Genomic DNA, 13,349 nt, shown 5'->3' on the forward strand with positions numbered 1-13,349 from the left:
TAAATAGAGAGAGAATTAATTTAGGGCAGGAAAGATCTCACACCATGAACCAGAGGTACAGAGACATGAAGGGGAGGAGAGCTGGGCTAGGAGGAGAGGACAAGGACAATTATTTAAGGTTGGTTTCCATCCAGAAGAATTTCTGAAGAAACCCAGAGGTTTGGAATGAGGTGCCTTGAAATTATGACTGTCCCCAGGGTGTCCCAGAGCTCCATCAGCATCACAGCACTTACGGCAGAAGGAGGCGCTCCTCCACGGCTGGATGATGACCTTGGCCTCTTGGCAGGCCGTCACGTAGCTGTGGATGCTCTGGCACAGGACCTGGGAGTCCCCGTTGCCCAGGCACACATCATACAGGCAGTTGCTGAAATACACGCTGGGGCTGACTGTGCCGTGGCAGGCGGTGAAGGGGCCGTCAGGGGCTGTGAGCAGCCCGCAGTTGTTGTGCTCGTTGAAGACATCTTTCCTCTCCTCCTCACAGACCGGACAGCTGTTCCCAGCACAGTTGTCTGTACAGGATGCCTCTGGGATCTGAACTTCCCAGGCAGACCCGAAGGATGCAGTGTCAGGGGCCACCCTGCCATCAGGGAGCAGGAACTCATCATCATGCTGCCCTTTGTAGTTCCCGCACAGGCCGCACATCCGGCCATGGTAGCTCCCCGGGACTGTGACTCTGGCCTGGTAAACCAGGTCGTAGCTCACAGTGAGGCCAAAGTCAGTTTGCACCAGTACGTTCCCGCCGTGCTGATATGCCCGGAGCCGCCCATCGGCCACAATCACAGGCAGGTTGTGGGACACCCCGTCCACCTGGGAGAGACAGAGCATCTTGTGTGAGCTGTGGGGAGTGGATACTGTAAGGTTTGGGTTATGGGCAGTGAGTTTTGAGATTCTGTTCTCACTGACACTTGTAGCGTAAATCCAGTATGACTCCAGATCTCACTTTAGAATAACTCCAGATTTACGCCAGTGCCACTGAGATCAGAATCTGGTTCCAGGCCTGCAATAAATTAGGCAGTAAAAGCCCTGATCACTGTATCACATGATCACGCTGGCCCACATCTCTCTCTGCCCCTCACCTCATTCCTGATCCTTTCTCTTCCCCACTCCCTCCATTTCCTTACCCGGCTCTTCGTCTGCACCTGTTTGGGAGCTGACTTCACCGCATCTCAGTTGTTCCCCTTGTGCAAGTGTAATGTGATTTTTGTTAGGTCCTCAGAGATCATCAGCACCACTATTCCCACTCGAATCACTCCCCACCGATCTGTTCCCATCCTGCTGCGCTGATGAGACCCACAGAGTCAAGGGGAGAGGAGATGGAGGCCCGAGGAAGGGTTTCAGCACAGGCTGGGTACAAACAGTGGCAGAGAAGGATAATGATGCCATTGCCAACAGGCAGATTTGCAGCAAGAGGAGGTTTTGGAGGAGAAGGAGAGTTCAAGTTCAAAGTCAATACCCAGGTTAGAAAAAATGGAGACAAATCTTCAAGGGGAAACTTCTTGTCCATATGTTCCAAGCTCGTCACCCGGCCTACCTCTCTGCTCCCCTTTTGCTAACCACCCACCTCCTCCCTGATCCTCTCTCTTTACCATCCCCATCTCCTTCACCCACATTTGGCCTGCAACTCTGCTTTATGCCCACACCTACACTCAGAACTATCTCCTACTTCTTGTCCAGGTCCTCCCTCCCCTAAAAACCCATGAGTTATGAACCAGGAATGGAAGCAGAGAAGATGGAGCTGAGCTGGAGGATGCTCTCTGTGCCCACAAGAAGCTCTCACATAGCAGCATCCATGAGTAATGCTCTCCACCATCTCCTGTCGGCTATGAGACTCAGTCCCATGATGACTTGTCCTCAGTTACTCATGCTTTTGTCAACTCTTGACAGGATTACAGCAGTGGGATATAACCAGACATGAAGCCCTTGGCACTTAGAAAACTTCTGCTGGTACACTCCTCTGCAACACATCTCCTCAGCAACACCGGCTGCTGTGAAGACATCAAACCTGTCCCTACGCTGGCTTTCCAGAGAGCGCTGAAGTTCTCTGTCCTTATCTTCCAAGTACTCAATGGCCTGAGCCTAGGGTATCTAAAAGATCGGCTACACTTCAGGGATGAAAACCATGTGTAAGCAGGGTCTGAATGAGCTTTGGGAAAGGACTCCAGGAACACATGGTATTTTCATAAACATACCTACTCTGCCTAGGTATTCAGTAGAGGGGGCTGCTTTGCCAAAGTGCTCAATTTTGGCTGGTGTTGGGTTACAAATCACTTGTAAAGACACTCTTTTCTTAACCTGTGTATTATATAATTTTTTTAACATCTGCTTTAATAATATTTTTAAATTTGAGTGGAGGGGTAATGAAATGTTATCCTGATTGTATGAGCAGAACGGTACTTACCCAGGCCTGACTGATTGAGGAGTTTCCCCTAAACTGAAGCTCATTTGCTAAGCAGGGGGTAGAGGGGCCAGATCCCAGAGAAAGAACGGTGAGAGTCCTAGACAGCATTTGACTCTCCGCTGTATCGTTCAATCATCGCTAGAGCTGAAATCACTGGTAACCAGACGCTGAGCCTTAGATCTGGTGTGGGACCATAGGTGCCGACTCCGTGGGTGCTCCGAGGCTGGAGTGCCCATGGGGAAAAAATGGTGGGTGCTTAGCACCCACTGGCAGCCAAATTCCCTCCCTCTCCCACTGCCTCCCTTCCACTGGTAGGCCCCGCAGATCAGTGCCTCCCCCTCTCTCCCTGCGCCACCCACCCGCCGCGAACAGCTGTTGTGTGTTCTGCAGGAGGCTGGGAGGGAGGAGCGAGGATGCAGAATGCTGGGGGGAGGGAGTGGAACTGGGTGGGAAGAGGTGGGGTGGGGGGGCCTTGGGGAACAGGTGGAGTGGGGGTGGAGCCTGGGGCACTTTGAAAAGCTGGCGCCGGTGCGTCAGACAGGGGTGCAGTGTAAGAGGCTGTACATCCTGCCCGAGCAGTGAGGTTCCCTGGTACCCTCCGGAATCACTGAGAGCTGGCTCAAGCGGTGGGACCTCAGAATGTGCGACGGCAGCGGGGAGCAGGGTGCAGTGGCAGCGGGGTGGCAGAGTAACCAGCGGGGCAGCGGCTGATGGCATAGCAGCCAGTGGTGGCAGAGTGAATGGCAGCAACTGTGAGCCTCCGCGGCTGCAGCAGTAGAGGTATTGATGGACACCTCCCCCCTGGGGGTGGGAGGTGCACTCATGTGAACACACCTCTGAACTCTGGGTCTTCACTGACCAAGGACAGCAACTGTGAGTGAGACACAGTGGAGGACAGAGGCGTGATGTGTTAAAAAAGGAACATTTGTTGTCTTACTTAAACACTAAGAGGTGAAAAAGGGAGGCAAAATGCACTGCCCAGTGTACTTTGGGTTGGGTGTTTGCTCATGGTCACATGCTTTCAAATCGTGCTTGTGTGTTTTCCAAATTCATGCTGGGTCCTTTTCCCTTTTTATTTGACAGAGGGGAAGTATTGCCTCTTAGAGGTACTCAGGGGTGGTGTTTAATTTTCCCTGGTTACTGGGCAGGGGCTCAAGCCGGTTCTGTTTTGTATTGTGAGGAGAAACCCCTAGATATTGAACCTGGCCCTTACTGCTGCCCACTCCATCTGGCAGAAGGGCTAAATATGGCTCATAACTTCTCCTAAGGGACAATGGAAATCTCTGCAATAAGGTTGAACTTTGTCTCTGCAAATGACAGAGCATTATTAGGCACTGGTCCAAGACTGGGGAATGAACTGCACCTGGAACTAAGAACCATTGTAAATCTCCCCACCTTCTGCTCCAAGTGCAAGTTGCATTTCTTTGTCCTCCCTTCTCCAACATGTATATATAGCAACATATGTGTATATTTAACATTATTAAGAAAAATCCACAACAAAACACCCCACTGAACATACAACTTCCCCTGGGGAGAGGAGGAGAGAACAAATAGGAGACAGAAGTGAGTCACATTGCTTAGTATATTACTGGAAGATGCTCAAATACTCCAGTGATGAGCATGGAATAAGAACCTTGTAACAGGGTGGCTTGCCCCTTAAGGGCTAGTGGCCTGAGGTCAGCCAACCCTTATTACTAAGTAGGCACACCAATCACATGATTCCCCTATAAGAGCAGATGGTGGGAGCCAGGCTGATGGCCCAGCACAAAGAGTTCTCAGGGAAAACAGAAGAGAGTGCAGAGGCTGCTGCAGACCAGTACGCTCCAGCAGGCAAACCTGCAACTTGGGAAGTGAGAAGACAGGCAGGAAAAGCCTGGGAGTGACCAGATAAAGAGGTAAATGGGTGGATGTGAAAACTTTATTCATAATGTGTGTTAATTTAACAAACCAGACCCCTAGGAGGGCTGCTATTATTAGAATTTGTAAGATACATTCAGAGGCCCAAGAGGGTAAATTGAGGCAGTTCACCTGTAGAGTGACCTCTGGCCATGAGGGGACAAACTAGTATAGAACAGAAGAGAATCTCTCCTGGTCAAAAGGAATAAAAAATTATCTAAATGAGGATCTGGAGAAGGACTTACCATGATGAGCCCCTGTTTGCTCTGCAGTAGGGTGAGTGTGATGCCATACACCTGGATGGATACCAGCTTGGCCATGGACACATTCCTGGTGACCCAATCTTCTTTCTCTACACTGATAGCGAATGGTGTAAGGTGACTAGCATCAGTGCAGGTCTTGGCCAAGATGTAGGTGCAGGTGCCTTGGAAGTCAAAGGGGACCCCGTCGAAAGAGAGGTAGTGGGGATGGCCAAAGGCAGAACAGGTCACAGGTCCAAATGGGTGACATTTCTGGATGCCGTCCACGACCCCGCATTCCTCACCAGTGCCGCAGGAGAAAGCCTTACACACAACCTCCCCACCAGCCAGACACACGCACTGCTCCTCGCATGAACCGCTCGGGTGGAAGGTCTCCCCGGCCTGGTAGTAAAGTCCCCAGTGGAGGCATCCGCACTGGGAAAAGGGGACGCAGTGGTCAACACTGAGAACAAAGCCCTCGTCACACACGCAGCCTTCCTTACACTGGGTCGTGCATTGCACCGGGGCATAGAGGTTGCTGCATGTCAGATCGCAGCTGCTGCTGCAGAATTCGTAGTGACTGTTCGGGGGACAGGACGGAGCTGTAATTAGAACAAAGAGTTAGGTCACATCGTGCCTAAGCAATATGCGCAATGAACCATCACAGAACATGCAATTTCATTCAAGCGCCTAATTTTCTATTTCCTTAATTTGGTTAATCAATAAAAGGGCAACCTCTCTAATTCGGTCCCAGGTCTGGGGATTGGGTGCCCCAGAGACACCAGGTAATGGGATATAGACAATCTCTCTCCAAGGGTTAGGCTTCTAATCTGGTCCAAGATCAGGGTGTAGGGAGTGGAGGGCTCATGGGCCTGGAATTGTTCTGTAGAGCTTTTCACCACTAGCTTTTTGCTTTGAGTGCAGGGCACTAGTGCCTAAAACTCCTTCCCAGATGATGGCTTATGGGAGATGAGTTGGTGGCTTCCCACACCAGTTCCTAATGGACCGATATCTCAGTTACGAAGACTCCACTGACTCCCAGCTCTGATTATTTCCAGTCTCAGCAGGGAAGCCAAGGACTGGATGGACTATTACAGCCCCAAACAGTGCCTCTCTGGCCTGGGGTGCAGCACATTGATAGGGCATGGTGAGGGGGCAGCTCCTATGACTGTACCCATCGTTTGGACAGAGGGCTTCTTTGTCACTTAAACATTCTGCAGAACAGGAAAAGCTGAGCATTTAGATCAACAACTACCAGCCAACAAAAACTAACAAGCCCCATGGGGCAATCAGCAGTGGACAGAGGCAACTCACAGCAGAACTTTGTCGTCCTCCAGGGATGCACCATAGCTCCAGCTTCCTGACATGCCTCGGAATAGCCAGCAACTGCCTGGCAGACGTTACTCTCCCGCCCACTGAAGACGCAATAGCCGTACACGCAGTCTACGAAGAATCCATGGGGGTCCACTTCGCTGTGACATCCTCTGAAGGGGCCATTCTTGTCTAGGATGATCCCACACTGTCCTCTGCTACCTTGTTGTTGTTTTTCAATAGCCTCTACACTTGCACATGGGGGTATCGTTACTGCAGAGCATCCTGGGAGGTCGCCCACCTTCCAACTCTGGCCAAAGCTGACTGGGCTTGGTGCCAGCGTGCCACCCCTCATGAGCAAGTCATCCTCCCTGTCCCTGTTGAAGTTGCCACACAGACCACACACAGCTCCCGTGTAGGTGACTGGCAGAGTGACCGTGATGCGTCCTGACCACCCGGCATAGGTAACGGTGAGACCAAAGTCTGTCTGGATCACTGTGGCCCAGCCCTTTCTATACACAGTGATTTTCTTATCAATGAGGTTGAAGGGAAGGTTAATCAGGAAACCGTTCATCTGTAAGTGCAAATCATTCAGTATATGAAACATCGCTCGCTCATGGTGGAACCTCTCACTCCAGAACAGAGCTCCAGCCCATAACTATAATAAAAATCCACCTCTGTTTAACTCTTTGTCCAGTCTGCCTTGCTCCCTTCCCTACAACCTGCCTGAATCTCAGCTCTCCAGACTAGGCAGGATCCTCCAACCAGACTTTCATTACCTCTGGCTTTGGCTATTTCAGTTCCCTCCTCTCTGTGCTACCTGAGCCCCAGCTCCCCAGGTTCCCACAAACACTGGATGCTACTGACGCTTTCTGACCCATCTCAAGTGAAATGGCAGCTCCCCGATCCTTAAATATCTCCATCGGCTCCCTGTTCATAGAAGAATCCAGTTCCCATTCATTCTATATTTCACAGTCCTTCCATGCACTGTCTGTAACCTGTGTTAATGACACAGGTGACTTTCTAGAAATGTTTGAGAGACTAGAGATAATTCACTCACCAGGACTTTCCCAGAGAATTGATTGCTGACCCTGAGGTTGGACTGATACACCTTGATCTGTAGAGGAGCGGTATTGTTCTCCTGGAAGTAGATTTCAAAGTCCACCAGTCCCTCCCCCTTCTTGCACAGGGCCGTGAGCTGGTAGCGGCAGGTGCCTTGGAAGTCGTATCTCTGTCCATCAAAGGTGGTGTAGTGCAGATTCCTTGTCACGGAGCAGGTGGCGTAGCTGGAGGGGTAACAGCCTCGTACGCCGTTCACTAGCCCGCACCTCTCCGAGTGTTTGCACGTAGCAGCCGCGCATTCGACCTGTCTAGTGGCTGCATCGCACATGCACCGTGTCCCACATGCCTCGTCAACCCAGAAACTCTCATTGGGGGCATAGGGACGCCCCTCAAACTGGCACCCACAGCTGCCCTTGGGGATGCATTTGCCCTGGCTCAGCACAAAACCGTCCTTGCACTGGCAGCTTTCCACACAGGGGTCTTGGCAGCTGCTAGGGGCTGACTGGTCCACACACGTGGCTGGGCAGGCTGTTCCACAGAGCTGGTACTGGCTGTTCTCCAGGGGGCACGCCATGGCTGGGGAGTGAAGGACCCACAGATTTAGCAGCAAATTCTCTCCAAGCAAAAACAGTATTTAAAATAGACAGAGGGGGATGCATCTTGTGGGGCTACGAGAGCCCTTGAATTCTGGTGACCTCAACAGGAACAGAGGGTGCTCAGCACATTGCAGGAGGTGCTTAGCACCTTGCAGGGTCAGGTCCATTTTTAAGAAGAGTGGATACTGGATAGATACCTCTTTAATGTGTTTAATTAAATAAACACTGTGACGTTGCACTCCATATGCTTTGTGGAAGTGTGCTTAAGAATATGACATATCTGGAATAGGCTGTATGCTCAATGCCCCTTGTATGGTGTCATTAGGTTGTAATATAAGCTTGTAATCTACTAAGTGTGTTCATCCTAATTGTTTGCCTGTATTATTTCTAGATCTGGAGTTAGGAGAATAAAATATAAACTTGTATCACTGAGGTAAATATATTAAGTGGAGGCCATTAAGGGTACTCCAGAAACAATCAGTTGTAAATGGATTTAGTTACTTGAAAGCCTTCTTGTGTACCTGTGAGCCAGCCCATGGGGAATGGGTACTAGGGGTCTTACAGTGACTTGTGACCATGTCACCTGAAAATGAAATCCATCTTAAATCTGGTACTTTTCTTTTACTAATATCCAAACTAGACCTCCCGCACTGCAACTTGAGACCATTGCTCCCTGTTCTGTCATCTGCCACCACCGAGAACAGCCGAGCTCCGTCCTTTTTAGAACCCCCCTTCAGGTAGTTAAAGGCTGCTATCAAATCCCTCAGCACTGTTCTCTTCTGTAGACTAAACAAGCTCAGTTCCCTCAGCCTCTCCTCGTAAGTCATGTGCCCCAGCTCCCTGGTCATTTTCATTGCCCTCTGCTGGACTCTCCAATTTGTCCACATCCTGTCTGTACTGGGGGGCCCAAAGTTGGACACAAAAGTGGGACCACTAACAACTGAGGATGGGGTGGAGATTAAAGATAATCCAGGCATGGCCCAACACCTAAAAGAATACTTTGCCTCAGTTTTTAGTAAGAGTAATGACGAGTTTAGGGGTAGTGGCAGGCTAGCTAATGTGAACAAGTATATGGAAGTAGAAATTATGGTATCTGAGGTGGAAATCAAACTCATAAAGCTTAATGGGACTAAATCATGGGGCCTGGATAATCTCCATCCAAGAATATTAAGGCAACTGGCACATGAAATTGCAAGCCCAATAGCAAGGATTTTTAATGAATCTGTAAACTTGGGGGAGAATTTCTAATATTGGTCCTATTTTTAAGAAAGGGAGAAAAGTGATCCAGGAAACTACAGGCCTGTTAGTTTGACCTCAGTTGTATGCAGGTCTTTGAAAGAGAAAGCAGTTAAGGAAACAGAGGTAAATGGTAATTGGGATAAATACATGGTTTCACAAAATGTAGATCATGCCCGACCAACCTGATCTCCTTCTTTGAGGAGATAACTGATTTTTTAGATAAAGGAAATGCAGTAGATCGTACGTACCTGAATTTCAGTAAGGCATTTGATACAGGTCCACATGGGAAATTATAACTTAAATTGGAGAAGATGGGGATTAATATGAGAATTCTAAGGTGGATAAGCAACTGGTTAAAGGAGAGACTACAACAGGCCATACTGAAAAGTGAATTGTCAGGCTGGAGGAAGGTTAATCCTCAGGGATTGGTCTTGGGATCAATCTTATTTAACATTTTTATTAGTGACATTGGCACAAAAAGTAGGAGTGTGCTAACAAAATTTGCAGATGACACAGAGTTGGGAGGTATTACCAATACGGAGGAGGACCGGAATACCATACGAGAAGATCTGGATGACCTTGAAAACTGGAGTAATAGAAATGGGATGAAATTTAATAGTGCAAAGTGCACAGTCATGCATTTAGGAACTAACAACAAGAATTTTTCTTCTAAGCTGGGGATCTATCAGTTGGAAGTGACAGAAGAGGAGAAAGACCTGGGTGTATTGGTTGATCACAGGATGGCTAAGAGCCACCAATGTGGTGCAGCTGTGGGGAAAAAAAGGCTAATGCAGTCCTAGGATGCATCAGGAGAGGTATTGTCAGTAGCGACAGGGAAGTGTTAGTACCATTATACAAGGCACCGGTGAGACCTCATCTGGAATACTGTGTGCCATTCTGGTCTCCCATGTTTAAGAAAAATTAACACAAACTAGAACACATGCAGAGAAGGGCGACTAGGATGATACAAGGAATGGAAAACCTAACTTATGAGACAAGACTCAAAGAGCGTGGCTTGTTTAGCCTAACCAAAAGAAGGCTGAAGGGAGATATGATTGCTCTCTATAAATACATAAGAGGGATAAACACCAGAGAGGGAGAGGAGTTACTTAAATTAAGCGCCAATGTTGACACAAAAACAAATGGACATCAACTGGTCATCAACAAGTTTAGCCTTGAAATTAGATGATACCCATCACAGGAGTGAAGTTCTAGAACAGCATTCCAAGGGGAGCAATAAGGGCAAAACACCTTACTGGCTTCCGGACTGAGCTTGATAAGTTTATGGAGCGATGGTGTGATGAGACTGCCCACAATGGCATGTAGCTGATCTGTGAGTGGTACCAGCAATGTCTCCAACAGCCAGTGATGGGACACTAGATGGGCAGGGTTCTGAGTTACAACAGACAATTCTTTCCCAGGTGTCTCACCCACATGATCAGGGTCCAGCTGATTGCCATATTTGAAGTCAGGATGGAATTTCCACCCCCAGTCAGATTGCAGAGAACCTAGGGATTATTTGCCTTCCGCTGCATCTTGAGCCACAGGTCACTTGGTGATTTAAACCAGTGTAAATGGCAGATTCTGTAACTTGAAGTCTTTAAATCAAGATTTGAGGACATCAGTAACTCAGCCAGAGGTTAGGGGTCGGTTACAGGAGTGGGTGGGCGAGGTTCTGTGGGCTGCAACGTGCAAGAGGTCAGACTAGATTAACATGATGGCCCCTTCGGACCTTAGAGCAGTGGTTCTCAACTCAAGGTCCACAGGTCGCTGTGGCCCATGTGACATCCTCTGAGCCATACAGGTAGTATATATAGTGTGTGGATGCATCACATATAACACCTAGAGAGCTGCATATGCGGCCCACAATGGGAAATAGGTTGAGAACCACTGCCTTAGAATCTATGATTTTATCAGTGACTTAAACTGTCACCATTTTACCACCGCTCCCATGTGTAATCAGTGGACGTTAGATACTCCAAGTGACAGGCACCTTAGCAATTCCAAGGACAAACAAGTACTGTGGGTACAACAGAACCCAGAGTCCTGATTTCCCAATCACTGCTCAATCCCAAACCACTCGATCACGCCCCCTCCCAACACCAGGGCTAGAACTCAAGAGTGATGAGAACCCAGGCTTCCCGGTCTAACCAGCAGACCATAGTCCTTGGCATACAAATCTGTACTCACGGCATCTGGCCAGCTGTCTCCATTCCCCAATCCTGACCCCCTCCAGCTGGCAGGCGTCCGCATAGGCCTTCAGGGCCTCACACAGGGCCTTCCTGTAGCCGTCGCTGTGGCACAGATCGTACACGCAGTTGTCCAAGTAGACTGTAGGATCCACCTTGGTGTGGCACTGGCTGAAGGGCCCATCTGAGACCTTGGTTATCAGGCCGCACGAGGCCTCTTCCTTGTACTTTCTGGCTATGCTGGCGGCACAGGGCCTGCAACCTCCAATGCAATCGTGCCAGCAAAACTGATCCTCATCTTCCACTGCCCAGCTTTTCCCCAGGGCGGCGACACTGGGAGCCAGGTCCCCCTCTGGGGTCTCGAAGTCATCGGAGGGGTCCCCATTATAGTTGCCACACAGGCCGCAAAGGCTGTTGGAGAAGTCATTAGGGACGGTGACCCTCACGTGGTTGTTCCAGTCATAGGACATGCTGAGGTTGAAGTCGGTGCGGAGGACGAGGGAGGTGCCGCTCTGATAGAGCCGAAGGGTCCCATTGTTCAGGGAGATGGGTAAGTGGGCCCTGGTGTTATTCACCTTCATGGTGAGAAAGAAAGGGCAAAGGTCACAATCGAGTGCACAGGTCTGTCACTTATCTACGGAGCTCTACTCTGATATAGTTTTTCACTAGTATTTTCCAATTCATCAACATCAAAAGGGGTTTGAGAAGATTGTTCCTTTTCCAAGGAGATCTGATGGAAACAAGGCCAATTTCAAAACCTGTCTCTTTTTCCTGTCACCAGCTCCTCGGCAGCCCGCCGGGCGGACTGACCTGGAGCTGGGGCTCCATTCGTCTTCATAGAAAATGTAGTAATTTATGAGTTTCGTTCCATATTGGAATTAAGCTAATTTTCAAAATATTGAAATCTTTCTGCCAGTGGAATTAGCTTTCTCAGGCCAGCTCTATCTAATGTGATGTTTTAATCCAAATTTGGATAAAGTTTGTGTCCAGATTCACTGGAAATTGTGATTTGGCCCTGTCAGGGTTTCCTCCCCTCTCTGAACTCTGGGATACAGATGTGGGGACCCGCATGATGTGGGGACTCTGGGATACAGATGTGGGGACTCTGCTGCTTGCCAGGGGCTAAGATTTGCGATGTGACAGAGAGACTGCCAAGACTCATCAAGCCCTTGGATCGCTACCCCTTCCTGCTTCTCCACGTGGGCACCAATGATACTGCCAAGAATGACCTTGAGCGGATCACTGCAGACTACGTGGCTCTGGGAAGAAGGATAAAGGAGTTGGAGGCGCAAGTGGTGTTCTCGTCCATCCTTCCCGTGGAAGGAAAAGGCCTGGGTAGGGACCGTCGAATCGTGGAAGCCAACGAATGGCTACGCAGGTGGTGTCGGAGAGAAGGCTTTGGATTCTTTCACCATGGGATGGTGCTCCATGAAGGAGGAGTGCTGGGCAGAGACGGGCTCCATCTTACGAAGAGAGGGAAGAGCATCTTTGCCAGCAGGCTGGCTAACCTAGTGAGGAGGGCTTTAAACTAGGTTCACCGGGGGAAGGAGACCAAAGCCCTGAGGTAAGTGGGAAAGCGGGATACCGGGAGGAAGCACAGGCAGGAATGTCTGTGAGGGGAGGGCTCCTGCCTCATACTGGGAATGAGGGGCGATCAACAGGTTATCTCAAGTGCTTATATACGAATGCACAAAGCCTTGGAAACAAGCAGGGAGAACTGGAGGTCCTGGTGATGTCAAGGAACTATGACGTGATTGGAATAACAGAGACTTGGTGGGATAATTCACATGACTGGAGTACTGTCATGGATGGTTATAAACTGTTCAGGAAGGACAGGCAGGGCAGAAAAGGTGGGGGAGTAGCACTGTATGTAAGGGAGCAGTATGACTGCTCAGAGCTCCGGTACGAAACTGTAGAAAAACCTGAGTGTCTCTGGATTAAGTTTAGAAGTGTGTGCAACAAGAGTGATGTAGTGGTGGGAGTCTGCTATAGACCACCGGACCAGGGGGATGAGGTAGATGAGGCTTTCTTCCGGCAGCTCACGGAAGCTAATAGATCGCATGCCCTGATTCTCATGGGTGACTTTAATTTTCCTGATATCTGCTGGGAGAGCAATACAGCAGTACATAGACAATCCAGGAAGTTTTTGGAAAGCGTAGGGGACAATTTCCTGGCGCAAGTGCTAGAGGAGCCAACTAGGGGGGGCGCTTTTCTTGACCTGCTGCTCACAAACCGGGTAGAATTAGTGGGGGAAGCAAAAGTGGATGGGAATCTGGGAGGCAGTGACCATGAGTTGGTTGAGTTCAGGATCCTGACGCAGGGAAGAAAGGTAAGCAGCAGGATACGGACACTGGACTTCAGGAAAGCAGACTTCGACTCCCTCAGGGAACGGATGGCCAGGATCTCCTGGGGGACTAAC

General features: G+C 49.5%; 1 protein-coding gene across 1 annotated transcript in view; it reads right to left on the reverse strand.

Moving 5' to 3' along the window:
* LOC144279947 (IgGFc-binding protein-like) overlaps positions 1 to 11,511 on the reverse strand; it is a 57,386-nt gene extending 45,875 nt beyond the window's left edge. The window contains exons 1-5 of the mRNA XM_077841652.1: positions 10,932 to 11,511; positions 6,905 to 7,482; positions 5,848 to 6,418; positions 4,540 to 5,135; positions 234 to 807 (exon numbers count right to left, since the gene is read on the reverse strand). Coding sequence (XP_077697778.1) covers positions 234 to 807; positions 4,540 to 5,135; positions 5,848 to 6,418; positions 6,905 to 7,482; positions 10,932 to 11,511 — 2,899 coding nt within the window. The remainder of the gene's footprint in view (positions 1 to 233; positions 808 to 4,539; positions 5,136 to 5,847; positions 6,419 to 6,904; positions 7,483 to 10,931) is intronic.
* Between the last annotated feature and the right edge of the window lie 1,838 nt (positions 11,512 to 13,349).

The sequence above is a fragment of the Eretmochelys imbricata genome, chromosome 24, assembly GCF_965152235.1.
Source record: "Eretmochelys imbricata isolate rEreImb1 chromosome 24, rEreImb1.hap1, whole genome shotgun sequence".
NCBI classification, from domain to species: Eukaryota; Metazoa; Chordata; order Testudines; family Cheloniidae; genus Eretmochelys; species Eretmochelys imbricata.